Below are 25,821 nucleotides of genomic sequence, written 5' to 3'. Positions count from 1 at the left end.
CCATTTGTCTGTGGTAAAACAAACAAATAAATAAGCAAAATATACGTTATAAGGTAATGAGTGTTATGGAGAAAAAAAAATAAGCCAAGATTATTGGAGGAAATGCAAGCTGGAAATAAAAATTTGCAAACTTTCATGCTAAATGGAGTAAGTCAGAGAACAACAAATAGTGCATGATTTCATTTATATGTGGAATCGAATAAACAAAACAAACAAAATAAAACTGATAAAGAATGGAGGAGAGGGAGTCTGGGGGTAGGTGTAGGGGGTGAAGGAGGTCAGTAGGCACAGATTTCCAGTTATGAGATCAATAAGTCATGGGGCTATAATGCACAGCATCGTGCATATTTGAAAGGTGCCAAGAGAGTAAATCTTAAAAGTTCTCATCACCAGGAAAAAAGAATTCTGCAATTATGTATGGTGACAGATAGTAACTAGACTTATTGTAGTAATCATTTCTCAACGTATATAAATATCAAATAATTATGCTGTACACCTGAAGCTAATATAATATCATATGCCAACTATACCTCATAAATACATACATACATACATACATACATACATACTGAAATACTAAAAATATTTCAGAAATTTTCAGCATATTTAAAGCCAGGAGACTAGTTGAGTTCATCTACGGAATGAGCATAGCTAAAAAATAGTAGTCTGAGTTGTGGGTCCTGGGACCCTTCATGGTTGATGGTTTAGGGAGCTGAGTAGAATCTAGGAAAAAACTGGGTTCTCTGGAAAGGTATAAGCAAAAGCCTGGTTACAGTGGGTTCTGGGGAGAATTGGAGACATGAAGAATAGGCAACTTTTTCAAATATACGATACCATATTGTTAACTGCATTGTATTGTACGCTTAAAAGTTGCTGAGAGTTGATCTGAAGCATTCTCACCCCAAAAATAACTGGGGGTATTAACTACGTTAACTATGTGCGGTGACGGAGGCGTTAATTATCTTGATCTTGGTGATCATTCTACAATGCATATGTACATCAAATCATCACATTTTACACTTTAAATTATACAATTACATTTGTCAATTGTTCCCCGGTAAAGTTTAAAAAAAAGAACAGACAACTCTTTTGAGGAGGTTTTGCTATAAAAGGGAACAGAAACCTGGGGAGGTAGCCGGAGGAGTGTGTAGAGTCAAGAGAAGGATTTTTTTTCCAGGGGTGGGAGAGATTAAAGTGTGTTGGTAGGCAGTTGGGAGTGAAATAGCAGACAGCAACGATTCGATGATGCAGGAGAAAAGAATGCCCTTGGGGAGGCAAGGGCAGACAGGGTCTAGTGCGTAAGTACTTCATCCATGGTAACAGGAGGGAGGGTGGATGGTATCACGTTGACACAGAGTCACCAGGTAGTAAGGACATGCAGCTGGCGAAGCTGGGGGAGGAGGTGTGACAGGTATCCATGTGAGTGGAGCAGAAGCATGAAAAGACCCAGGAAATACAGAGGAACTGTCAGGATAATGACTGCACCTCCAGCATAAAGTTGTAAGAACTCTTAAGTGGTCTTTAAGAACACCTAAAGCGCTTCGAATAGTGCCTCGCATAATAATAAACACATGGTAAATATTAGTTCTTAATTTTTTATTATAAGGCCCCTCTTCCCAAATTCTCTCCATCTTCAAGAATTGCCACTACTTCCAACGTACAAAGTTGACTGAAGCCCCAAGTCGTCTCCATTGGATACTTCTTGGGATGAAGCCTTGGAGAACAGCTGCGTTATCTCAAAATCAACAGAGCCATCCCTGCCACAGACGTCTCCCTGCGCAAGCCTGCAGAGGAGTCAGCCCTGGAAGGCATCCCCCTGGCAGCAGGCACAGCAATAGAACGCTGTGTCCCACTGAGAGGAGAGACCATTCAGATCAGGTAGCCCCTTGTTGGTAATTAGAGTCCCGGCTTTGGAATTTCACCAGGACCTGTGGTGTAGCACATGGTACAAGTAAGAGATTAAAAACAGCTACGGGGTTGCAGGCTCCGGGGGTTCTGTGCTGTGACCCTCTACAGTGAGCTGCCAGCATGAGAGTGGGTTAACTGATGAAGATGGAGATGACTCATCCGTGTGCAGACAGGAGCAGGTGGCTGGGGAGACACTGGGTACGAAGGTGGGAAGTACTGAGCCAGGAGTCCTAAGGCTTGGGGTGAAATCTTGGCTCTGCCACATGAACTATGTTACCTTGAACTATTCAGGTTCCTTTTGCGTAAATAGAAGTGGTGATGATGATGGTGATGGTGATGATGATGATGATGATGGTGGTGATGGTGATGATGATGATGATGATGATGATGATGATAGCTTTACTCCGATTCCAGTGAAACACAATCCCTGCCATTCTGAAGTGCATGCTCCAGAAAGAAGAGAGATGGGAAGGAGCAAGACACTCTTATCAGCTGTCTTCTGTTTGCACCTCCAGAGTCACACTCCACTCCACTCCACTCTGCTCCATGTCCTGGGACATGGACCTAGATCTGAGCTGCATCGATGAGCTTCCTTGCTTTCCAGTGTTAGGTTCAGCTAACCCAAGACCCCACCTGCAGGGACACCTGGGTGGCTAAGTCGGTTGAGCATCAGACTCTTGATTTTGGCCAAGGTCATGATCCCAAGGTCAGAGGATCAAATCCTGCTTCAAGTTCTGTGCTGAGCATCGAACCTGCTTAAGATCATCTCTCTCTCTCCCTCTGCCCCCCTCCCCCACTCATGGTCTCTCTAAAATAAAATAAAATAAAATAAAATAAAATAAAATAAAATAGACCCCAGGTGGAGATCAGAGACTGAAAGAAGTGTGAGGTCATGCATCTAGTTGCCACAGGCTGGCTGCATCCCTCTTCTAAAGGCCACAGCTCATATAGGCTGTCCCCCTCATCACTTACCCTGTCCAAGTTCTTATTTTCTTGCCCTTCTGGGGGGTGGGTGGGTAAGAGCTCCTCACTGTCATTAGTCCCATGATGCTTCATCATCCCTTACTGGCCCCTGTAAGCCCTGCCTACACCCTTATTAAACTTTTTCTTATGCCCATTTTGGTGGTGTCTACGATTTCCTCCAAAGATCTTTCTTGAGTTCTCTTTGCTAGTAAGTACTAGACTCTTTTTTTTTCCAGACTCTAATTTCGTCTCTTAACTGAATGCAGAAATAATTGACAAACACTTGGATCATACTTATTGGGCAGTTAATGCATACCAGGTTTCACTTAGGTTACAAAAAGAAGAAAAAAAAAAGTACCACTTCACTGCAAAGGACCTAAAAATCTCACTTAAAAAGTCAAGGCATATGTACATCAAAAAGCACAAAATGTGCGTGTACAAACATGCTTGATGAGTCTTTCCCTCCTAACTAGATGGAGAAAGCTGAGTTTCAGTTGCTGAGTCCCTGGGCCACTTGCCCACCCTCGTCCCCTACAAACAAGGTCCCCACCGCACCAGGAGGCATCATAGGGAAACTACAGGATGCAAGTTGTCAGATTTCCTACTGTAGAACATATTCTATCAAATCTCCAGTTTATTCATCTATATCCCTAACAGGTCAGTGAGCTCTGTGAGGAAAGAAATCCTATTCATCTTGTCGACCATTCTCTTCTTATCTGAACCACTGTGGGGGGCTCCTAGCTGTCTTCCCTACTTCAACCCTTGCCCCTCATCCCAGCAGCCATTCTTCACACGGTATCAGGAGTGGTTTCCAAAACTGTAAATCTAACCCTACTGCTCCACTGCTTAAGACCTTCCAAGGACTTCCCACTGCAACCAGGATAAAGTCCAACCCCACATGCGACAAGGGCCTATGGGATCTGGAGCCAGCCTCCCTCTCACCATACCCCCACACTAATCTTTCTGTACCTCACACATGCCAGGTTAAGTCCAACTCTTGGGCCACTGACTTGCTGTCCCCTCTTCCTGCACCATCTGGTTGGCTCCTTGTTCTCTTCTAGGCCTCAGCTCAAAAGTCACATCCTCTCTCACACTTCCTTTTACAGTTTATACATAGCAGCCAGCACCATATGAAATAATTTTGTTCACTTATCATCTGTCACTTCCACAGTATCATGAGAGTGGGACCTTCTCTATCTCATTCATGTCCAGATCCCCAGAGCAGGCAACACTGCTTGGGCACACAGTATGTTCTTGCTAAATATTTAGCGAACAAAGGCATAGTATTCAGGTGAACTCAGAGATGTTCGGGAGGAATATATTAGAAACAGAGAGAAGTTCCTTAAGCAATAGTAAAAGAGAAATAAACAAACTGACTCCTTGTGTTGTTTTAGCAAGTAACTGACAAGAGCTGCAGGAAAGAAAGGAAGAGCTGGGTCCCCATGCAGGGAAGGTGTTGGGGACTATATCCCTGGAAACCTTATAAGGCTGGAAAACTGTCCTTCACATAGACTGACAGGGGGTAGGGAGCCATGCAAAGCCACCTCACTCTTTTATACCCTCTTCCACATTGTCTTCTTTCTCTCCTCCCACCTTTCCTTCATCTCCTCTCATTCGGTACCAAAAAATTGCCCTCATCTAGCACTATCAGAAAAAAGTCTCTCTTCAAGAGGTCCAGAGTCATTAGACCAGGGACCAGATTTTATTTTAATAATCAGAATTTAAACAATGTGGTATGGGCACTATGTCAGTTAGGATGCCTTTGGCCAAATTAAATCCAAACTCAACTGGTTTAAACATTAAGGAAGATTTATTTTCTTTCATAGCTAGCGGTCATGGTAAAGGGATGCTGTAATATCAGTTAGATCAATTCCTTGTGAAATCCTCAAGGACCCAGTACCTTCTGCCCTTCTACCTTATCATCTACAGTATTAGTTTTGTCCTTAGCTGTCTCCCCTCATGGTCCCAAGATGGCTGCCACCATTCTAAACCTCACAACAATATTCAGGGAAGGAGAGCAACTACTCTTCCTTAGGCATCATTTTAAATTTGAGGTAATAGTCTTCCTCAAAAACCCTCCCAGGCACTTCCCTTCATGTCTCATTGGCCAGAAGGAGCCCATACTCCCCTTAAAGCAGAATGCGGCAAGAAAACATAATTACCATTTCTGCTCAAGAGCAAAAGATAAGTGTTGGAGAGTTTGCCAACAGAGTCAGCTTTGGTACCCAGTCAGGAGTCTCACTCTGTTCTGAGGTAGTAGGTAGAAGGTACAAAGTTACCCAAATTTCAATGTAATAATCGTTGTGAAATTTGGTATGTGAAAAGATGGTTTAGCCCTAAATTTCAAAATAATAGGAAACTATGTAATTGATGAAAGCAGAGAGAGCCTAATTCTAATTCTTTTGTGGAGAGTGGGGGATAGTAGGGAATGGAAAGGGAACTGGGATGCTTTCTCAGAGGAGATGCCAATAATTAAGCCAACATATCTTGACATTACTATATACCTGGCCCTATGCTAAGTGCATTGCATAATTAACTAATTTTTATCCCTTGAATAGCCCTCTGACATAGTTACTACTCTTTCCTATTTTAAGATAAAGAAACTGAGGCACGGCGAAATTAAGTAGATTTTCCAAGATCACCAATTTAGCTAACTGATTCCTGGATTCAAGCCCAGGCAGGCCAACCCCAGACCCATTCTTGTATTTAATCCCTGGGCTATTCTTCCTCTCTAATCTTGCCAAAAAGCTTTTCAAAGGGACAAATACAAGTTTTAAACCCAGGTGGTTTAACTAGAGGTAGGAAGTCTAGGCAGAAGGAACAAGTAAACCTGCTAGAAAGTTATTACCTGGTTCAAGCAGGAGGTAGTTAAGACCTAGTTAAATGGTCCTAAATACAAAAAAAAAAAAAAAAGAGGCAAAATTGAGGCAAATTGAAAAGTATGTTATTTTCAAAGGAAGAAATACTAGTACTGACATCGATATAATTGCTTGCGGGTGGGTGTCGTCAGAATAGTCTCATGCCAGCAACCTTAAGAAAAATTGAATTTCTATAAAGGATTCACAAAACTTGGAACTGAATTTAGAAAGCTATTCAGTGTCGAAGCAAGTTGCATCACAAAATCAGACTGATAGTTCCTCCAAATCTGCCATTAATGTTCTCTATGTTGTCTCTCCACATTCCAAGGGAACTGCGAGCCTTCCTCCCTGGTTACCATATGAGTAACTGGCCAATGGATGGATGGACCCACTCCTGGTCCAGTCAGTGCCCCGGGCACAGCCTAGCACTCTTTCTCCACCAGAGGCCATGGGCAAGGCAGTGTCAGCCAAATGGGGAGACCATGATGTAGGTCTGGGTAAAGGAGAAAGATGATCCAAAGGAGAAAGATGATCCAGGACTGGAAGGATGAGGCTGTTGGAAGCAGTGATGTGGGTAGCAAGCATTTTAAAGAGCTATTTTGTAGAAGGAAGGAAGATGTGCTTAGTGTTGAGCCGGTTTGGTTTAAGAAGATGGTGGCACGTCCAAGAGATGGCATTAGAGGGGCAAGACTTGAATGCAAGTCCGAACTGCATACCCAGATCTGAGATTCAGTCAAGTAGGTCCATTCATCAAGCTAGTGAGCATGTGTCTGTCCTAGGTTCTAGAATGGTCCTGGGTTCTAGAATTGTAGCAGTGATTGGAAGAAAGGCTCTGCTCTTACATGGCTTATGTTCTAACATCCAAGCCCTTGCAAATAAATGACCCCTTGCACAACCTTCCCACACGCTATTCCTCTGAACCCTATGTAACCATGCAGAGAAAAGAGTAAAGTCAAAGTCATGTAAGTTGGGAAGACAAAACAAAGAAGGTGAAGAAGAAAATAAGAAAATAAAAGGGTGTCACTAGAGAAGAAGAGGAAACCAGGAGAGTGTCATTTCATTAAAACCAGAAAGGAGTGAGTTTAAACAAGAAATTAATGTCCAATTGGTCCAGGCTAGTAGTGAAGAAAAAAACCACTGAATTTGACATGAGCATTGCCATTGGTCAGCTTCTAACAATGGTTTTTGATCCTAACTGTGCATCAGAATCACCTGAAGAGCTTTAAGACACACGGATGCCTGGGAACTACCTGCAAAATCCTGATTTAATTGGTTTGGGGTGAACCTGGACCCCGGAATTAATTTTCCGTTGTTCAGGTGACTGAAATAAACAGCTAGAGGTGAGAAACATTGCTTTAAATAAAGCAATATGAGCAGTAGAAGCTAGATTGCAGAGGGAAAAAAAAAGAGGGTAGAGGAACTAGCAGTCTTAACATCAGACATGGATGTTTAGCTTCAGTCTCCTCCTGCCTGTCTGTGTGATTTAACCTCCTTGTGTCTTATCTGTGAAATCAGGATAGAAATACTTGCTGTGCCCAACTCACAGTTTCCTTGGGAGGTCAAGATGGGATAATAGATGTGAGAGTACTTTGAAAAAAGATTGAAGTGCTATAAAAATGTAAGATTTATATGGTTGTCAGTTTTTTCCCCAAAGATGGCCCTAAAGATAGTGATTATCAACTATAAAGACCTACGTGGAACCAGCATCCCTTTCCACTGAGCTCACAAAGAAAGCATCCTTTGATAAGTGCTCACAGCCACTATCTAAAGGTCTGAGGCTGTTTGCAACTCTCACTTTTGCACAGCTAGCCTTGCACAGGACCTATAATAGATGCAGTTTCCACAGTCTTGCAAATCCTACCTAATATTGCTAAATCACACAGCCAGCCAACATAAAACTCAAGAGTTAAGCATGCTGCTGTAGAGATTAAAAAGTAAGTTTAATGTTATAAGGTTTCCATTTAGTTGTCAATCCTACTTGTTAAAGAGAATGGGGAAGGCAGAGGAGAGGTGGAGAGACATCTGTGCTAGCAGGCAATGCTGCAGGATCAGAAAAGCCTAATTCCCCTGGCAGATGGGGAAAGATTATCCAAGAGCTGAGCCAAAACCAACAGCAGAATTCAGTGACCACCTTGGGGTCTACTTCAGGTCCTGAATATGCCTATCTCTATGGGATGTCATGTCTGGTCTCCAAGAAATGAAGCAACACTCTCCATCTTCCACTCTCTGACTGCCCTTGAGGTAGCACCGGCCCCGGGGGGAGCAGCGATACCTCTTTGTGGTGACTAACGTCCAACAGGGGGACTTTCTTTAATCACAGATGACAGACGTGAAGAGCGGTTTTATAATATGCTTTCTACTCGCTTTCGCTTGACATTTTCCTTGAGTAAAAATGCAAGAAATATAATTCTTTGTCAAGGAAACAGCATACATAATGTTGAGGGCTTTTTTTTTCTACTAAGCAAGTTGAACTCAGAGCAAGAACAAAAAGATAGGCAAACTCCTACCTAGGAATTAAGCCAGGTGTCGGGTAGCTCGTGCAGGCATCAGAGACAGCCTGCGAAAGATCAGTTACCTTGCTCTCACCTCTAAGCCTGCTCTGGCTCCTTCTACTCCAGATGCTATTAGGGAGAAGGTGCTAATTACATTCTTGATCCTCTTGCAACTCCTCAGAGATACTCTCCGCCAACCTCCTTCACCTGCAGATCGTCTTACTTCAAAACTGCCTTCCTGAAAACAAAAGTACAGACACCCAAAGCCAGACGTTCCTTCATGTTACACCACCCCCAACAGAACTTAAACCCTTTTGCAAGTAAAACTCTAAAACTACAGAACAACATAGAATTTTGAAACAAAGAGATAAGAGATTCTTTGCAGGTTTCTATTGATCGTCTCATCCATTGAGAAGTCACTTCCCTTGTAGTCAAACGTTCTGGTAAAAACCTAACCGTGAGGAGAAAGGGGCACAAAAGCCAAAATGGGTACCACATCCTTGGCTCTTTTTAAAATGAGAAATATCCACTACAAAGTAAAATTTTTCATGTCCCAGTGCACAAACCCTAAGCTTCTAGCATGGGAGGCAACAAGGTTTGGTGAAAAGGGGCATAACCATCCAGTCATTCAGTCCTACATTAAAATCCCATTTAAAAAAAAAAAAAAAGCTGCTGTGAACTTGGCCAAGTTATTTAACCTCTCAGAGTCGCTCCTTCCCATAACTATGGAAAAAAATAAAAATGCTATCACATAGCATTACTATAAACATGACTTGATATAGAACATACAGGTCCGTAATATAAAACATGTTGTAGCTCAGTCTCCTCCCCCACTGCCCCTACTGAGACTGGATTTTTCAATATCGAGAAGTCCAGCAACCTCTTATCTCTGTGAATTTCCTATGAACATAAAATAAGAAATCTCAGCTAGGGGTGTGTGCTTATAATTGGGACTAGGGGTCCAGAACTGAGAGAGGAGGGCACTTAGAAATCCATCCATCAACAATCCCTACCATTTCCTCTGTGGAAGCCGCACCTACCAATAAATCAGCAAATGGTAGTGCATTTTTAATAATTACAAGGAAATTTTTACCAGCTTTTGTTATAATAACGTACAAACAAAACAGTGTTTTTTTTCTCCTGCTCTCAAAGATGGGCTGTTGACAATTACAGTTTTAGAAGCATAAGGAACAAAAACTGCCCCAAAACTCAAGATGAAGGCTAAAATTAGATTTCTTTTTAAAACACCTCCCCTAATGGTATGCCAGTAATGTTATTGTGGCGGCTCTAACCGTGGGTGATTTCTTATACCCACAGTGAGTGCAATAAAAAGACACAATAGACATAAGAATAGCTTAAAAGTTAACTGTAAGATTATTTTTCAAGTAGCTTCTCAAGTATAATACCTGAGCTTCTAGAAGAGGTAATCGCTGAAAACATTTAAAAGGTGGAAATTCTATGCAAGGACCCAGGAGATTAACACAATTGAACATAATAGCTCCTTCCAAACCATTTCCTAGGGACTGGATCACAAATAGTCTTAAGACGGCTTTCCAAATATATTTTATTTATTCAATGAAGAAAGGGCTATTTGAAGTTCTTATATTCCTTTCACATAGAGCCGCTTCACTGAGCTTTAAGAGAAGCATTCGTCTGTAGGCGCAAAATGAGTAATTCCTCAGCTTCTAGAAAAGGTAATCATTGCAAACATCTGAAATGTTAAAATTTTATGCAAAATGTCTTTTGTAAAATGCAGACAAAAGCCATGAAATAAATATCATTTTAAACTGGTCTCAGCATTTACGTTTAAAAATTAATACTCACATGCTTTTGAATGCATAGAGCATCTCCGGACGGCAACAGTGGCTGTCTCTAAGGAGATAAGGTGGGAGGAGGGAGTTTTACTGTTCCCACTGCATCCCTCGTGTGCTTTATATTTTGTACTATGTTCATGTATTAATATCAGTCTAGCTTGATCTAACTACTTAACCTCATTAAACATGGTCTCTTCAATAGGTAATTTAACTCATCTACCCTAGTTGAGGTATATCATCTTTCTCTGCAATCAGTACCAGAGACCAACCTTCTCCCTACTCTGGACTTCAGGTATTCTGTACAGCAGAGAAGTTCCCTGCCTTCTTTCCAAACTGAGCATTAGTTGTGCTGATTGGTGTGCTGGCACTAAAGGATACAATGAAAGTAAGATGCTGTCTCCTGGCTAACCCCACAGGATGGCTGGCACTCTGTCCCCAGGCTCCAACCTTACCCAACCTTCCTCCAGCCCCAGAGTAGCCACTGGTCCTCAGATGAATCATTCGGGTTGTTTCCTTGTTGCTCTGGCACTGCACCTTTATGATTAAATGGCTTTTTCAAAGAGGCTACGTACTCTCTTCCTTAGTAACCCTGAGATACAATGGCCAAGAGAGAGAGAGTTAAAACCCTTCTTCCTCTGAGCTCTGGAATACCAATAGAGTCCAATCTTCTTCTGGAACACACTAGTTGTGTGACCTTAGCAAGTTATTAACCTCTCTGGGCCTCAGTTTCTTCATTCTCTGTCCATCCTCATAGGGATGGAATAGAGATTAAATGAGATCAGTTGTTAAAATGCCAAGGTAATACCCAAAACATAGTAGGTGTGCAATAAATGCTATATGACATCATTTCCCTCCCCCTTCTTCTCCTCCCCCTCCTCATCAGTATTAACTGATTCTCACTCTCAAAGAATGATGCTTTCAGATTTCCCAGGGCTGCACACATTTCCAACTCTGTCTCAGGAACCACTTCCAAGCAGTTTGGAATAGTGGGTAGGGTGGGCTTTAGAGTCAAAGAGGATTTGTCTTGAGCAAGATCATGTCCATCAGTTTCTTCAACTATGCAGTGAAAATAATTATACCTTCCTCTCCAGATCTGGGTGAAGATTACAGATTAGGTATAAAAGACTCCTGGTACATAAGAAGTGCTCTCTACATCTTGGCTGTTTTCACTTTACTCCAAGTGGGCTTATCTATTCGCTGGCCCCGACATGCCTTTCCCTCTTTTCCTCCATGTCTTTGTTCAGCCTGGTTGGCCCTGCCCTGCCCTCTCCTGCCATCTCCACCTCTGGAAATCCCCATGCATCTTTCTAGTCTCAGTTCCATCTGAGGGCTTTTGAGAAGCTTCCTTTGACTACAGTGGCTTTCCCACCCCTGAGCTCATAAAGTATTTATCTTTTAAGGGAAAATAAGAGGTAGAAACCTCCAGAGTCCCCAAGTCTTTCCCCTGTGGCCACTGTTAGACCCACTAGGAACTAAGAAGTCAAGCAATAATGTGCAGAAAGAACTCCGGTCACATGTGGCCCAAGAGCAGTTTCCCAGTGGACTGTCCCGAGCTCCCTGGACTATGATCTCCATGTCATCCAGGAGGGGTCACTTGCCCTTCCAAAAGTCAACTCCCTGGTGCCTTACTCAGGAGTGAGTGTCTCATAACAGAAAATGGTCAATTGGTTCATTGATAAATTAAGGCACACTGGTGCTTCTGGCACGTGGACAGAATATATCAGCTGATGTCCACATGAGCAGCTGCTGTTCCCATCTCCCCATGGGCCTGCCTCCAGCTGCTCCTGCACTAGTCAGTGCAAATTAGATTGAACCATTCCTCTCTTAAACGCTGGGCAATTGTGAGTGGAGCTGCCAAGGACACGGCCAACTCCTTAGCACGTCATCCAGTCTGGCCCTCACTCCCTTTCTGGGCTCTTCTTTTGTGGCAGTCACCTCACATCTCTTGTTGTTAGTCAAGCCCACCATAATTAATCTTCCCTACCTCCTCCTCACCCCTCTACTTGGAATGTCCTTTTTTAACCTCTTTACCTAATGCATCATACTCATACTTTAAAGCCCAGCTCAGATGTTGCCCTCCACAAAGAACCCTGACAACCTGTCACAGTTTATTCTCCGCCTCTCCCATCAGCCCTCTGTTGTCGAGCTGTCCGTAGTACTGGCAGGACGCCTACTCCATGGAGCCACCCGAGTGCCCACTCACACGATACTGCCATTATGCCGGCTGATCTCTCTCCCACAAGACCATAAGCATTAGGAGGTCAAGGACGATTTTATAACCCTTTATCTGTCCGGCCAGGTGTCTGATAACCAACACATTTTATTTAATGAATTGATGAAAGAAAACAGAAATAAAGAAATGAATGAAGCTCTTTCTTACAAAAGACATCATCCTTCCCAGGTTTCCCATCCAAAATGCCTGGAAGCTACTCTTGGTAGGTATGAGTTGGTGAGGACCTAGACAGGGCCCCAGAGACATGTTTGCAAAAGGTGCATACTCACGGAGGTAGGAGAGGGAAATACTTGTGTCCAAAATAACAGCTCCCCTAGGAAACAGAAGTCAAGGAGGTCTTTCATTTCTGTATTTCTTGTTTTCACCCTCCTGTTCTCCCAGATAGATCTCATTTCTAATGAAATTTGTTAGGTGATAGTCTACAAATGTCCTCATTATTTTTTAAATTTATTTTTATTTTTTTTTTAATGTTTATTTATTTTTGAGACAGAGAGAGACAGAGCATGAATGGGGGAGGGGCAGAGAGAGAGGGAGACACAGAATCGGAAGCAGGCTCCAGGCTCCGAGCCATCAGCCCAGAGCCTGACGCGGGGCTCGAACTCACGAACGGTGAGATCGCGACCTGAGCTGAAGTCGGACGCTCAACCGACTGGGCCACCCAGGCACCCCTTTTTTTAATTTATTAAGTAGCTATCATCCCAGGCTTGAAAAAAATCCCATATCTAGTACTGTAGTCACTCTGTGAAGCACCATCCCCAGAAATTTTCCCGCTGGTAATTGTCATTTCCACCTCTAGGCCTGGCACGGGATTCCCGCCTGCTGGTTTCCTTTCTGGCTAAGTTGGTTCCTTTACATCATATGACTTTCAGTGACCCATATGCAATCTGGGGATCATCCTCCTAGGACTTCCTTCAGAAAGTTCACAAAGGTATGCTAAACATAAGCAATATATCAATTTTTAAATCCAGGTGGAATGAGTCTGTATCATATGTCCCAGGAAAGCCTCTTATGTTCTCTTATAAAGAAAACCAAAGAGCTTCTTGATCCTTGCCATTTTCTGTAGGAAAATGCCTCACCAAGTACATCCCTTCCCATGCACTCTGTAGTGGGTCATTATGGGGCCAGAGAAAGACACTGAAAACTTGTCCAAGCTGTTCAGCTCATATTTATTGACAGCTTAACAAAGACCCAGAGCTCTGCCAAGGCCTTTACATGTCTTGTGTAATCTTCCCCCAATTCCTGGTTCTGCAGGTGAGGATCCTGGGACACAGAGAGGCTGATAATTTACCCAAGGTCACATAGCTGTGGGTGCCAGAGTAAGCTTTTGAAGTCAGGTCTGCTGGCTTCAGAGCCTGAAAGTGTAACCATTACTCTGAGCTCTGTAGCATGTTCCCCTGACTCCGTGTTCAAGAAGAGTTTTTCCAACATGTGTAATTCCTAGATAGCTCTCTAAGACACGATCTTACTCCTTTTGACATTTTATGCTATATTCATATGGTCTTCTCTTTAAAAGAAACTATAGTAATTATTCAAAAAATATCATTCCAGTATTCATCATATAGATGTGCAGGCCTTTCTCACATTTTTTAAATAATGTAAGCCCCATGAGAAAAAGAAGATTATTTGTGTCTTCTTGGCCCACATTTTTAGATTTTGGTATAAAATGTCTTCAGTGGGTACAAACTGAACAACTCCCCTTGTCATTCACTGGAAACAGACACTTGCATTCTGCGTGCCTCTGTCCACAACCAGACAGAGATGTTTTTCCAAGGGACCTCACTCAGTTCTCAAACATTTATTAAGCATACCCTCTACATGGGACAATTGCCAGACAGTATGTGCAAACAGCGGGGAAGAAGACATGGCCCCTGGCTCTGCAGGAGTTAACAGTCCAGGGGTTCACCCCTGTAAGGAATGTGAGGTCCACAGACAGACGTATCATCAGGCCCACCGAAGTCCATAAGGCAAGAAGTTCAGGAGAGAAAGAAATCATAAAAACTTCGGAAAGTGTCAATTTGCTTTATTGGAAAAGGTTCTCGGAGGACAATTTCTCACCTCCAGCTTCTTTCATTAGTGCTCATTGGCCAGTCCAATAAGCTGGGAGGACCAGTCCAAGGGTGAGACTAGGGTGGAAGAAGCCACAAGTTGATTGCAAAGAACAGAGCTAAAGAAATAGGCGGGTTGCCGCTGAGTGTCCAGCAGCCTCACTGAAAATGGATTAATTTTTATGTCCAATGAATGTTATAACGGGCAACATATGAATATTCTAAAATAAATGGAAGGTCATGCAATATAAAACGTTAGGCAGTGAGCTTTCCTTCCACCCTCAGAGGCAGCCACTCTTACCTGGTTCTTGGACTCCTTCAAAGGTGAGTTCCATGTATTTATAAAGTAGTTTGTAAATGCTTCTGGACCAAGCAGGACTAAGTTAGGTGGCCCATCCCCAAGACCTGGCCCCAGGGATGGATCAGGAAAGTGGGCAATGAAGAGTTAAATCAGGGGGAATTGCTCCTGGGGGAACACAGCCTAGCTGACCACCTGCCATGTGCTGAGACACTGACAGGGAGGGAGAAACCAGCCCCTCCCCCCCCACAGCTCACCTCACCGCTGTGCTAGGCACTGCCCACCTTTCAGAGAGAAGCAATGTATGCGGTGGGCAAAGGAAGCGGATAGGGGAGAGGTTCTGGAAATTTCTAGGGAGGTTTTAAGCACTCACAAGCCAAACTGGGCCAGCTGCTCTCAGGGCTTCTTTGCGGGGGCGCTGGGGTGCTAGGACGCATGCTACCCCGTGGGGCTCAGGGTGGTGCCTCAGTGGTGAGGAGAGCTTTTAAATGTCTATCTTCCTAAAACTACTCTCCCTGCATCTAGGAGAAGCACGCAGTTGGTGTGTAACCTCCAAGGCAGCAAATCCAGTTGGTTATCACCCTATCCTGCATCATATTTGTAAAGTAATGAACGGTCCGTTTAACCAAGTTTGGGCTTCTGTGTCGCCCCAGCCACCTCCCCGCGCGAACCCTCAGCCGGGAAGCCACTGACGTGGGCGGCAGCCTTCCAGCCTCAATTCCCCTCCCTCTGCCACCCCTCTTTCCCCCTCCCCTCTCCGGCCCCTCCCCCCGCTTATTTGGGAGATTAGAGTTCATTAATTAAATCCTGTGCTTAGATCGAACTGTAACGTTATTCCAATCACATTTATCTTACAGGCGGCGGAGGAGATGGCAGCCTAGCTGGAAACGCGCGGGGGAGCCTCAGCCGGCGGCCGGGGACGCACAGCGCGGCGCGTTCCATCGCCACGCCGCCGCGCAGGCCCTCCATCTTCCTGCCCAGCCTCCTGGCCCCGCTCGGCCCTGCGTTGGGGGTCGGCTTCTCTCTGGGGCTCCTGCCCTTCCCCACCTCCCGGGCCTCCGCGGCTCCCCTGCCCGGTCCCCCTCCCCCGCCACACACGCTGACACGCGCGGGCGAACACACACACACTCACACACTGACACGCCAGCGAGCTGCTGGCCGCTCAATGGACCGATTTCCCTGCTTCCCTTGATCCCAGCCCAGCCCGGGATGAGAAATTGCAAAATGGCCCGGGTCGCCAGTGTGCTGGGACTGGTCATGCTCAGCGTCGCCCTGCTGATTTTATCGCTCATCAGCTACGTGTCCCTGAAAAAGGAGAACATCTTCACCACTCCCAAGTACGCCAACCCGGGGGCGCCCCGAATGTACATGTTCCACGCGGGATTCCGGTGAGTGCGGGCCTCTATTTGGGGGCCCCCGGGTGTCTGGTTTATTGGGGGGGGGGGGGAGATGACAGGGGGGTGTTTTGGCTTCTCCGAGACACTTTGGGCAAGATGACTGCGTGGTCCTTCCACTCCTCTTTCTGATTCTCCCTTCCCCCTTCCTTTATTTATTTGAACCCGAAGCCCCTAAAAGCCGTTGTCCTAATCAATGTGATTGCATTTCTCGTATTCTTCCTCTGCATCCCTTCCCCCATTTCAAAAATGGGGGGAGGGTTTAAGGAGAATGATGATGGAGGGAGAGGCAATGAGTGTGTGTGGGAGGGGGCGGTGAACCGGGAGATGGATGTGCGTGAGGTGAGCGCCTTCCCGGTGCGGCGTCCGCAGACTCAGCGGCCGGGCTCCGGGCGGTCCAGGGCGATTTAATGGCGCAGGCGCCGGACTCCCCGAGCGCTGTGCTCACTCCTCTCCGTCACGCCCCACCCCATCAAATGATGCGCGGGTCTGTTCTGAAGCCCCTGGGGTATTTTACCTCGATCCTTTCCCTACTGCTGCCACCACCGCCCCCCGCCCCCCTTTCCGGGATTTCTGCAATTCCTCCGCCCTCTGCGGGAAGCGAGCCTCCTAAGGGCCGCCTACCCTCGCCCCTGGTCCAAGTCGCCGCCGGGCGAGAGGGCTGGACAGGGAAGGGGCCAGGCGCAGCTTGGCGCAGCTCCTCGGGAACCCCTGCCTCTACCTGTGACCCTCAGGGGCTCTTCCAGGAGGACCTCCCGAGGGCCAGGTGGCAAATACAAACTGCAAGCTGTGGTCCAAGCCGGCCAGAGGTGCGGAACCTAGAGAAGCCCCACCCGGGCAGAAGAGTGGAGCTGCCCTGCGGCCTCCGGGGTCCCCAGTTAGGGGACAGGGAGTGAAATCAGACTCGGCTCGGGAAGTAAGAGGTTAAAGCAGGAGCCACCCCCAGTCTTCCCCTGGGACTCCGGTTTCCTCTGCCCTTTCTCCAAAAATCAATTCACCCGGACAGCCGGGGCGTCGCGGGTCGGAATAGCGGAGGCGCGGCCGCTGTCCGCGGTGCTGACTCCTTGGTCCTCACGGCGCGTCTGGCTCCAGCAGTGCGCCGGGCTCCCGCCCTGCTCTCCGCGAGACGGCCATTTTATGGTCTCTCCCGCACCCGGAGGGATGGACAATGGAGGCGGATTTCCCTACTTTTCCTTCTTCCCCCCGGGTGTGTGTGGGAGCAGGGAGTGGGCCAAATGAGAGGGGCTCTGGGGCGGGATGGAGCCAGTGCGTGTGCCAAGTGCACCCCTCACCCCACACGCGCGCGCCGCCCCCAGCCGCCTGGACTTTAATGGCTACGTTGGCTTCCCCCAGCTGAGGCCAGCACGTTTGTCTGTGTACTCATGCTCCTCTCCAGGTCACAATTTGCGCTGAAGTTTCTAGATCCGTCATTTGTGCCCATTACGAATTCTCTGACCCACGAACTCCAAGAGAAACCTTCTAAGTGGACATTTAATCGGACAGCGTTTTTACATCAAAGGTAGGATAGGGGGAAAAGATCCGAAAGGTGTTTTTGAATTCTGGAGTTCAAACAAAACAAAACAAAACAAAACAAAATACTCCAAAACAACAAAAATCTGTCCCCCACCGGAGGTGTTATTTGCATTGTCTTCTAGGCCTGACTGCACAAAGGCTGATTGGTAACTCTTTTTTATGTATGTAGTGCCCTCTCATAAAAAAAAGAAAACATCAAGAAGACCAATTTGAATGGGAGGGAAAAAGATATTTCCAATATGCTCCCTAACTTGGGCTTAATTGAGCACAATGATTTATAGTTAACATGCATGGGTAACACTGCCAAAGCCATCTACTAAAAAAAAACAAAAACAAAAAAAACAAAAACAATTGCATAAAGACCATCTAATAATGTATTTTCATTCTCCCACTGAGAAAAATGTTTAAAAATGAAAGAAAATAGAATTGTCTCACACTGAAACACACAGAAAATACCATAATCTGCCCTTATCAATTACTAGTCAAAATCTTGGCCCAAATATATGCAGGTATTTAAGTATGGTTTTGTTCTGGTTTTGCCTATTTGTTTTCATTAAACCTTTACAGCCCTTAATACATTGTAAAAGCTACCCAACATCATTTTTACAGGTTGTTGTCTTGTAACAGCCTGGTTTATACATGAGGGAGTTTGTGTGTGTGTGTGTGTGTGTGTGTGTGTGTGTGTGTGTGTGTGTATGTGCGTGAGGTGGGGAAGAAGGATGAGATTTATTCAAATTTATTATCCTGAGTGATTCTGGTCTACTCTTAGCAACCCCAGTTAAGTCATTACTCCTTCCTTTTTGGTGGGATTATTATGCTACTAAATGGAATGTGAGCCATCTAGTGTATTCATTAGGGGTGTGAATATTTATTTTACAAATGATCATTTTACCACTCATTTAGGGAGCTGTGTTTTGTCATAGCATTTCTAGTTACTGCACCCTTTTTTATTTTGAGTGACAGAATTAAAACCAATTCAGTAGATATCTATGGTGTCATGAAAAGCTGATATAGTCATGTGATTATGAATAAAAATTTTAAAACACTGTTCAATTAGAAATTAGTTCAATGGCAATAATTGAATTGAATAAATTCTAAACCATAGAAGTACCTTAAAAAAAACTATTGGGTTTTTAGTCCAATATTAATTTTATAGACAAACCAGAAAACTTTCATGGTAGAACACATTATACCTTTCCCAAGACATATTTCTAACATAGTAAAAATTAACTTCCCACACTGGGCCATGTGACCCAAATGACCAGTCAGAACAATATTTCCTTCTCAAAACTTCCCTCCTTTCAATCCACTTATTAGGTAAACTTTAATTAATTTTCCCAGTATCATTTTAAATTTACTTTACCTTTATAACAGGTAAAGACTAGCTTGTAAAGAACAGTATGGGTAACTCTGGAAATTTTAGATTAAAGCGTTCAGTTTATGTTGCTTTATATTTTGACAAGTGAAGTGTTTTTTTTTTTAAATAAAATTCCAGTTAAAGTGATGATATGCAAAGCATTTAGTTTCAATCCTATTTTTTTAGGCAAAAGACATAGGAAATTTACAATGTGATTTCTTAGAATTAGAGAATCTAGTAGCAAAGTAACATGTTACTGGTCTCTCATAAATATTTTAAATAGCTGAAACTCTAAGAGGAAATACTTCATTTTACTTAAAGCTCAACATGAGAGCAACCTGAAATTAATGCTAAGTATCACCCTTGCCTTGTTTATCCTCTGAATTCTTAGAATGTGCACACATTTTCAGGATTCACGATAGCCTGTTTTTCTAAGGATTAAGTTCCTCCAACTAAATTGTGTTTCTATATAATCAAGTATAAAAATATTCCTGTTTCATTATTCAAAGGACCTTAATGAGATTATCATCTCATTTCTATTAAATATGCAACTACATTCACTATTGTTACCATTTCCATATTTCAATAATAGATAGTATTATACTGACTCGTATCTATTTGGCTCTTATTTGGATACCAGTGACATTTGATATTCCTTGAATGCTGCAGTCCAATAGCAAACAAACAGTACCTGGTTACAAACTCTAAGTCACCAATGTTTGTGAATTAATGTGAGCTCTTTGGAGCCTGTGTAAATTGTCTCCCTGTATTTTCTGACATAGTTTGACCTCCTATGATCATGCCTCCTCCTTGACCAAATACACTTCTCACATAGAGCAGAAAACCAAAGAATGCCAGCTAAAACTGTAAGTGACAACATTTATAAGCCTTGAAGGATTACATCCAGAACTTGATTGAGAAATTAACACCTCTGTAGATTCTCAAGTAGTCTTTCCCGCAATGACCGCAATTATTATGAATGTATAATCTTTCTTAGATACAATGGGCCTACGATTCTTGTCTGAATGAAATGGCAGCATAAGACATAAGATGGAAAATCAATTCTTTTGAATGGGATGCATTTAATGAATTTCTTTTCATTTTAGGCAAGAAATTCTTCAGCATGTCGATGTAATAAAAAATTTTTCTTTGACCAAGAATAGTGTTCGGATCGGACAACTGATGCACTATGATTATTCCAGCCATAAATATGTTTTCTCTATTAGCAATAACTTCCGATCACTGCTTCCAGATGTGTCACCCATTGTGAATAAGCATTTTAATATTTGTGCTGTGGTTGGAAATAGTGGGATCCTGACAGGGAGCCGGTGTGGACAAGAAATAGATAAGTCAGATTTTGTTTTCCGTTGCAATTTTGCCCCTACGGAGGCTTTCCAAAGAGATGTTGGAAGGAAAACCAACCTTACCACCTTCAACCCCAGCATTCTGGAAAAATATTACAACAATCTTTTGACCATTCAGGACCGTAACAACTTTTTCCTGAGTTTAAAAAAGCTCGATGGGGCCATTCTTTGGATCCCTGCATTTTTCTTCCACACTTCAGCAACTGTTACCAGGACATTAGTTGACTTTTTTGTTGAACACAGAGGTCAGTTAAAGGTCCAATTGGCTTGGCCTGGAAATATAATGCAACATGTCAACAGGTGTGTATATTTTATTGCCTTTAAGTCTTACCCCACCAGATGGCAAATCAATATTGTAATCTCTTGGGGGTGGGAGGTATCTGGTTAGTTACTTGTTGTGGTTAGCTTAGAACTTTGAGGCAAACTCTTTATGTTTTTGTAATGAAAGAATGAATCATTCTCAGTAATAAGTTCAATCTCCTACTCTCCTACTTCCAGCTGGTAACAAAGTGCTATATGGGGGAGGGGGGGACTGGTGTTTCGTGAGTCTGCCCTCTCTAATCCCTGTCCCCTCCCTTGGTGGTAAGCCTAACAGGCAGTCATGGAAATCATCAAAAATCAAGAATTGTCTTTAATGGAGAGCTATGTCCCAATCATGCCAATGGCTGAATTAGACAAACCAAGTCAAGATGCAATTGACTTAAAATGTTCCTTTTGATTTTATATTTGGGTGTTTTGTCAATGTCCAAGATTAGAAAACCACTTAAGGAAAGCATAAATTGCATAACTGGCCTTTAAAATTTGGGATTTCAGTGCCAAAACATGTGAAAGATATTTTATGAGCTTGCTGTTATCCCTCATAATTTGATAGAGAGATTGATCAGAAATGCAATATTTTTGTCTAGTCTGTTGAGTCTTAATGCTGGCTGTACATTAGAATCACCTGGAGAACTTTTAAAACTACTGTTGCCTGGGCTCTACTTCAAGGGATTCTAATGTAATTTATCTGGCAGGGGGAGGGGAAGGGCCCGGTACCTGTTTTTCTTAATAACTCCTAGATGATTCTAATATGCAGTCAAAATTGGGAGCCACTAGTCCAGGGCATTTTATAAAGCAAAATCAGTTGTAGGATTTTTTTTAAATCATCTGAGGAAACTGCCTTAACTCTAATTTCCCCTGAGCAAGTAGCCTCCATGTCCTAACATACTGTCCGGATAGTCCCACAAGTTAAACCGGGTTCTGGGAGGACAGGTAACCAGAGAATTCTAAAGATGTTTATCCCATAGCATATTATTCCCATCCTGTAGTCCTCTGAAGTCTACCAAACTTAATGTCTGTTTAGGTTACCTCTGATAGAAGGAGGAATCATCATCTAATAAAGTAGTATATATCTAACAGGTAGGGTGACACCATAATATATAGTCCAAACTGGAGCTCTGTCTTTAAGAGAAAGAGGGTACTATTAATAACAACAGGATAACAAACAAAAATTGAGACTATCCCAGCTTCCCAAGATGTATGGTCATCTTTTCGAGAGGTTAAGTAGCCCAACTCTTGTTTAAAGATGAGTCAACTGAGGTACAAAGAAAAGGAATTATTTACCACCCAATGTCACTGCCCCAAATGGGCAAAATCAGAATTAGAAGCCATGCCTCCCACCAACCTGTCCTCCTGTGGCCTTTTGACCTCATCATTTTGCTCCTGCCTTACTTGACTTAAGTTCAGCCATACCAAAGGAATTGTCAGAAGTCATTCTAACTCTTTAGTAAGAAAACCAAGACTAAACTGTTACATTTCAACTGGAATGGGGAAAGGTCTGTGAAGCTTTCAAGTAATAAAGAAGGAACTATACGTGCTTAGAAGCTTCAGGAAATTGGCCTGTGTGGCCTACCCTGCCCCTAGCTTTTCAGAAAGGCCACGGAGTTAGCCATAATGCTTCACAGCCACTCAGGCTTGAACCAAACACATTGGTTCAATGAAAACTCAAGGGAAATACAGTCCGTAGAAACCTGATTCATAAACAGTTTAATTTTGCCTACACAGCAAATGATACACACACACACACACACACACACACACACACACACACTCCCTAGCAGTCTCGAATATTTGGTAGTATAGGTAGGAAGGCTTCAAACTACTGTTTCAATATGGAAGGAAAAACAGCCATAATTTAGCTTTTTTTTAATTCAGAAAGTGTTTAAATGCTTTTCTTGGGTTCTGGCATGCTAAAGAAGGGAACCCCTAGGAGCCCTTAGGTAGAAAACAAAGGAACAGGGAATATGATTTTTTTTTTTACAAGAAGCTACAGAAAAATAAGGCCCCACAATCTCTCCAGACCAAAGAAGAAGCATTTAACCAACCTCTAGATTTGGATAAGAAGGTGACACAGGAGCATAGTCACTCCCATTGCTGCCAGCCTTCTGCAGTGTCACCACTGAGTCAGGGCCACCACTCCTTAGCACAGCCAAGAGCCGGGGCTCGTGTCACGCGATGTATAACCTGTGCGGTCACACAGGAGCTGTGCTCAGGAGGGCTGGCACTGGGTTTAATGCCCTGCTATCGCCCTCTGGAAACTCAGTGATTTTTGAAAGAAGGGCCCGCATTTTCGTCCCATACTGGGTCTCACAAATTATGTAGCCGGTTCTGCCCAGAGGTGTTCTAAAAGATAGATTCAAAGCAAATACTACTTTAAAAAAGGCAAATCCATGTACCAATCCACCTCCTGGCCCAGTCATGTTGACCTATTTGCCTGAAACCAACACTGGCTTCTGAATCCACATGTACTTACTGTTCCACAGGTACTGGAAAAACAAACATTTGTCACCCAAACGGCTGAGCACAGGTATTCTCATGTACACCCTTGCGTCAGCGATGTGTGAAGAGATCCACTTGTATGGATTTTGGCCTTTTGGATTTGACCCCAACACAAGGGAAGATCTTCCATACCATTATTATGACAAAAAAGGGACCAAATTTACCACCAAGTGGCAGGAGTCACACCAGCTGCCTGCCGAGTTTCAGCTGCTGTACCGAATGCATGGGGAAGGGCTCACCAAGCTGACTCTGTCACACTGTGCCTAAGACTCTGAACAGAAAGTGCCAAATGGCCATTTGAAAAGTGCCCCAAATCAAACGGAATAGTCTTCAGAATAGAACCCTAGAGAATTCCTTATAAAGACTGTCTGCCGCTTAAAAGGAAAGATCTCTTCTCTCCCTCTTTTTGCACCTGCTCTCTTAAGAGTCTTGGCAAGACAAACGAATTGAAGCCACATGATGTAAACTTGATTGATAAAGGGAATGTCGCATTGGGAACCATGCTGCTAACAAAATGGTCGGAAGTATTTTAGTGTTTGTATTTTGATAATAAACTGCCTCCCATTTTTTTATGAGGACGGGAGCTGTCATTGCTGCAGCTTTGAGATACAGTCCTCATTGTCACAGGCCTCTGGCCAATTTGGGCAGGATTTCAGTTTTGCCTGGGTGGGATCAGACTCTTCAAAACGGAAACAAAAAACCCATTTGCGTATCTCATCTCTCACTCTCTCTATTTCTCGCTGTTGTTCTCAATCTCTTCCCTACAATCCCTCGCCCCACCACTGTGGAGTTTAATAATTTGCTAGGAATCATATTAAATTAGCTTTGCTTGTATGTGTTGCATCTGTACTTGCTTGATGTGTTCAAGGCTCTGGGTAACTTTGCTGTTTCGTGACAAGCTGACCAAATGATGATGGGTCCCCTTATGACTACTTTTATAAGAAATGCCTCTTACAAAGTTCTCACTAGTCCATGCCGTCATTCGACAGCAGAGTGGTCCCTCTGTGCTGAGTGGCATCTTTCACTATCACAAAGAAAATGAATGTCATGGGTGGCACTGCATCTCTTGACACGAATGCTATTGTGGCAGATCATTCTATCGCCACATCTGTGAGGGCATGCCAGCCTGAGTTTAGTGCGTCCCACAATCCCAACCCAAGAGCTGGGTTGGGCATTCTCTCAGAATATAGAGGCAATGAGTCAGCTTAAGATCCTGGGACACAGAGAGGAAAAGGAAGAAAAATACTTAGAAGTTGTTATGGAATCCCCATATACCCTAGAGCGTTGTAACCATGGTGCCCATTCAGAGACACCTGGTCTTTGAAAGCCAGCAGAGTTGCAGCAAAGTAGAAGACTAGAGGTTGATCAGGACAGGCCCCTGTGGGAACAGTGCTGAGGTGAGGTCATCTTCAGTGTCACTGTGTCCACCAGCACCGCTCAGAACCATTTGTTCTCTTCAAGATAATTGTAGACACTGGATAGTCCCTTTTCCCACTGAAATCAGATCTGTATATCTAAAAATTAAGGGTTTCATAAGGAAAAGCCATTGGGTAATGGCAAGATTTGATACAAAATAACCCTTGGAATTTAAGCTGTGTAGATCTGCCATGAAGGAATTAGTTGGCCGTTCTGTCTTTTTTTATTATCATTATTTCAGCCTTAGAAGTAGAAATCACATCACTCCCACCCCGGGCTTTTCACTGAGCAGCACTTTGTTCTTCCAATTCGGCCCAAAGTCTGGCCAAGTTGATGTTAAATTTTAATAAGAGTTTCTTTCTTCTTTCCAAATGCCAGTCAAGCACATTTGTAATACATTTGGGTGGGGTAGCTTGTTCTTTTCCAGAAGTCTCATCCTACACTGCTTGTAATGTTACAAATGCCGTTTAGAATAATTGCCATAGTTCAGTGATCGGCTCACTGTCCCTCTTTGGGAAGGTATAATCAGGCCCCCCATTAAACCGCATACAATAAGAAAAGACGTTGTTTCTTATGCTCATGTGCCTCCTGGTCCTAAAGGGGAGATGTCTGGTTCTAATTGTTTTCAGAAAGCTAATCAGAGCAGCTAACATATATCCAGATACTAACTGGTGAAAGAAAAACCATACAGGCTTGGAGTTGCTGCTAACTGTGGCACATCTTACAAAGTTGTACGAATGGCAATCATCCAAAGAGATGGGAAGAAACAGGAATAGATGTTTCAAAATGGGAAACACTGACACAGCTCAATACTTGAAAGACATTAGAGGAGGAGGTAGTGAAAAAAAAAAAACATGTTTTAAATTCACTGGTATAACCTGGTGGGCATCAACACCACCCCATGCTTGTTCCCTGTCACTTTCAAGAGGACAGTGCCACAGCGCTCATGCCGTGCTCTGCGAGGATCACTGCGAGATTGACAACTGACAGGAGTGTCTAGTTGGCTCTTCCTAAGCACTTAGTTCATCTGGTTGCGGCTGAGTGATATTAATGCCAATATTACATGGGCCAGATCCTGACTCTGGAGTTTTAATCCCAATGTGCCCATTAGATTTCACTAAATATAAATATGTAGACACGTTGAACCAGGGAGGTTAAAAGAGCACAGGACCAGAATCCCTAAAACTGGTTAATTGTTCTATGGTGGACCTTTTAAAGTAGACCTCATCATAATGCTGTTTTAGGAGTGGGGGTTGTTTTGTAGTTTCAAGTTGAGGAAGACGTTTTACATCTCACACCACTCTCGGCTTCGTCTTAACCTCAGTGTGA

At 43.7% G+C, this 25,821-nt stretch overlaps 1 protein-coding gene across 1 annotated transcript; it reads left to right on the top strand.

Annotated features, from left to right (window-relative positions):
- The first annotated feature begins 3,344 nt into the window (after nucleotides 1-3,344).
- Nucleotides 3,345-23,910, top strand: ST8SIA3 (ST8 alpha-N-acetyl-neuraminide alpha-2,8-sialyltransferase 3). Its single transcript, XM_049619549.1, is given in 7 exon segments — nucleotides 3,345-3,528; nucleotides 15,518-15,661; nucleotides 15,664-15,702; nucleotides 15,705-15,999; nucleotides 17,402-17,524; nucleotides 20,002-20,559; nucleotides 23,061-23,910. Coding segments are annotated over 7 exon segments (1,626 nt in total). The 3' UTR covers nucleotides 23,344-23,910.
- The last annotated feature ends 1,911 nt before the right edge of the window (nucleotides 23,911-25,821 follow it).

This window comes from Panthera uncia (assembly GCF_023721935.1).
Source record: "Panthera uncia isolate 11264 chromosome D3 unlocalized genomic scaffold, Puncia_PCG_1.0 HiC_scaffold_8, whole genome shotgun sequence".
Taxonomy (NCBI): domain Eukaryota; kingdom Metazoa; phylum Chordata; class Mammalia; order Carnivora; family Felidae; genus Panthera; species Panthera uncia.
This window is presented reverse-complemented; position numbering and strand designations above follow the sequence as displayed.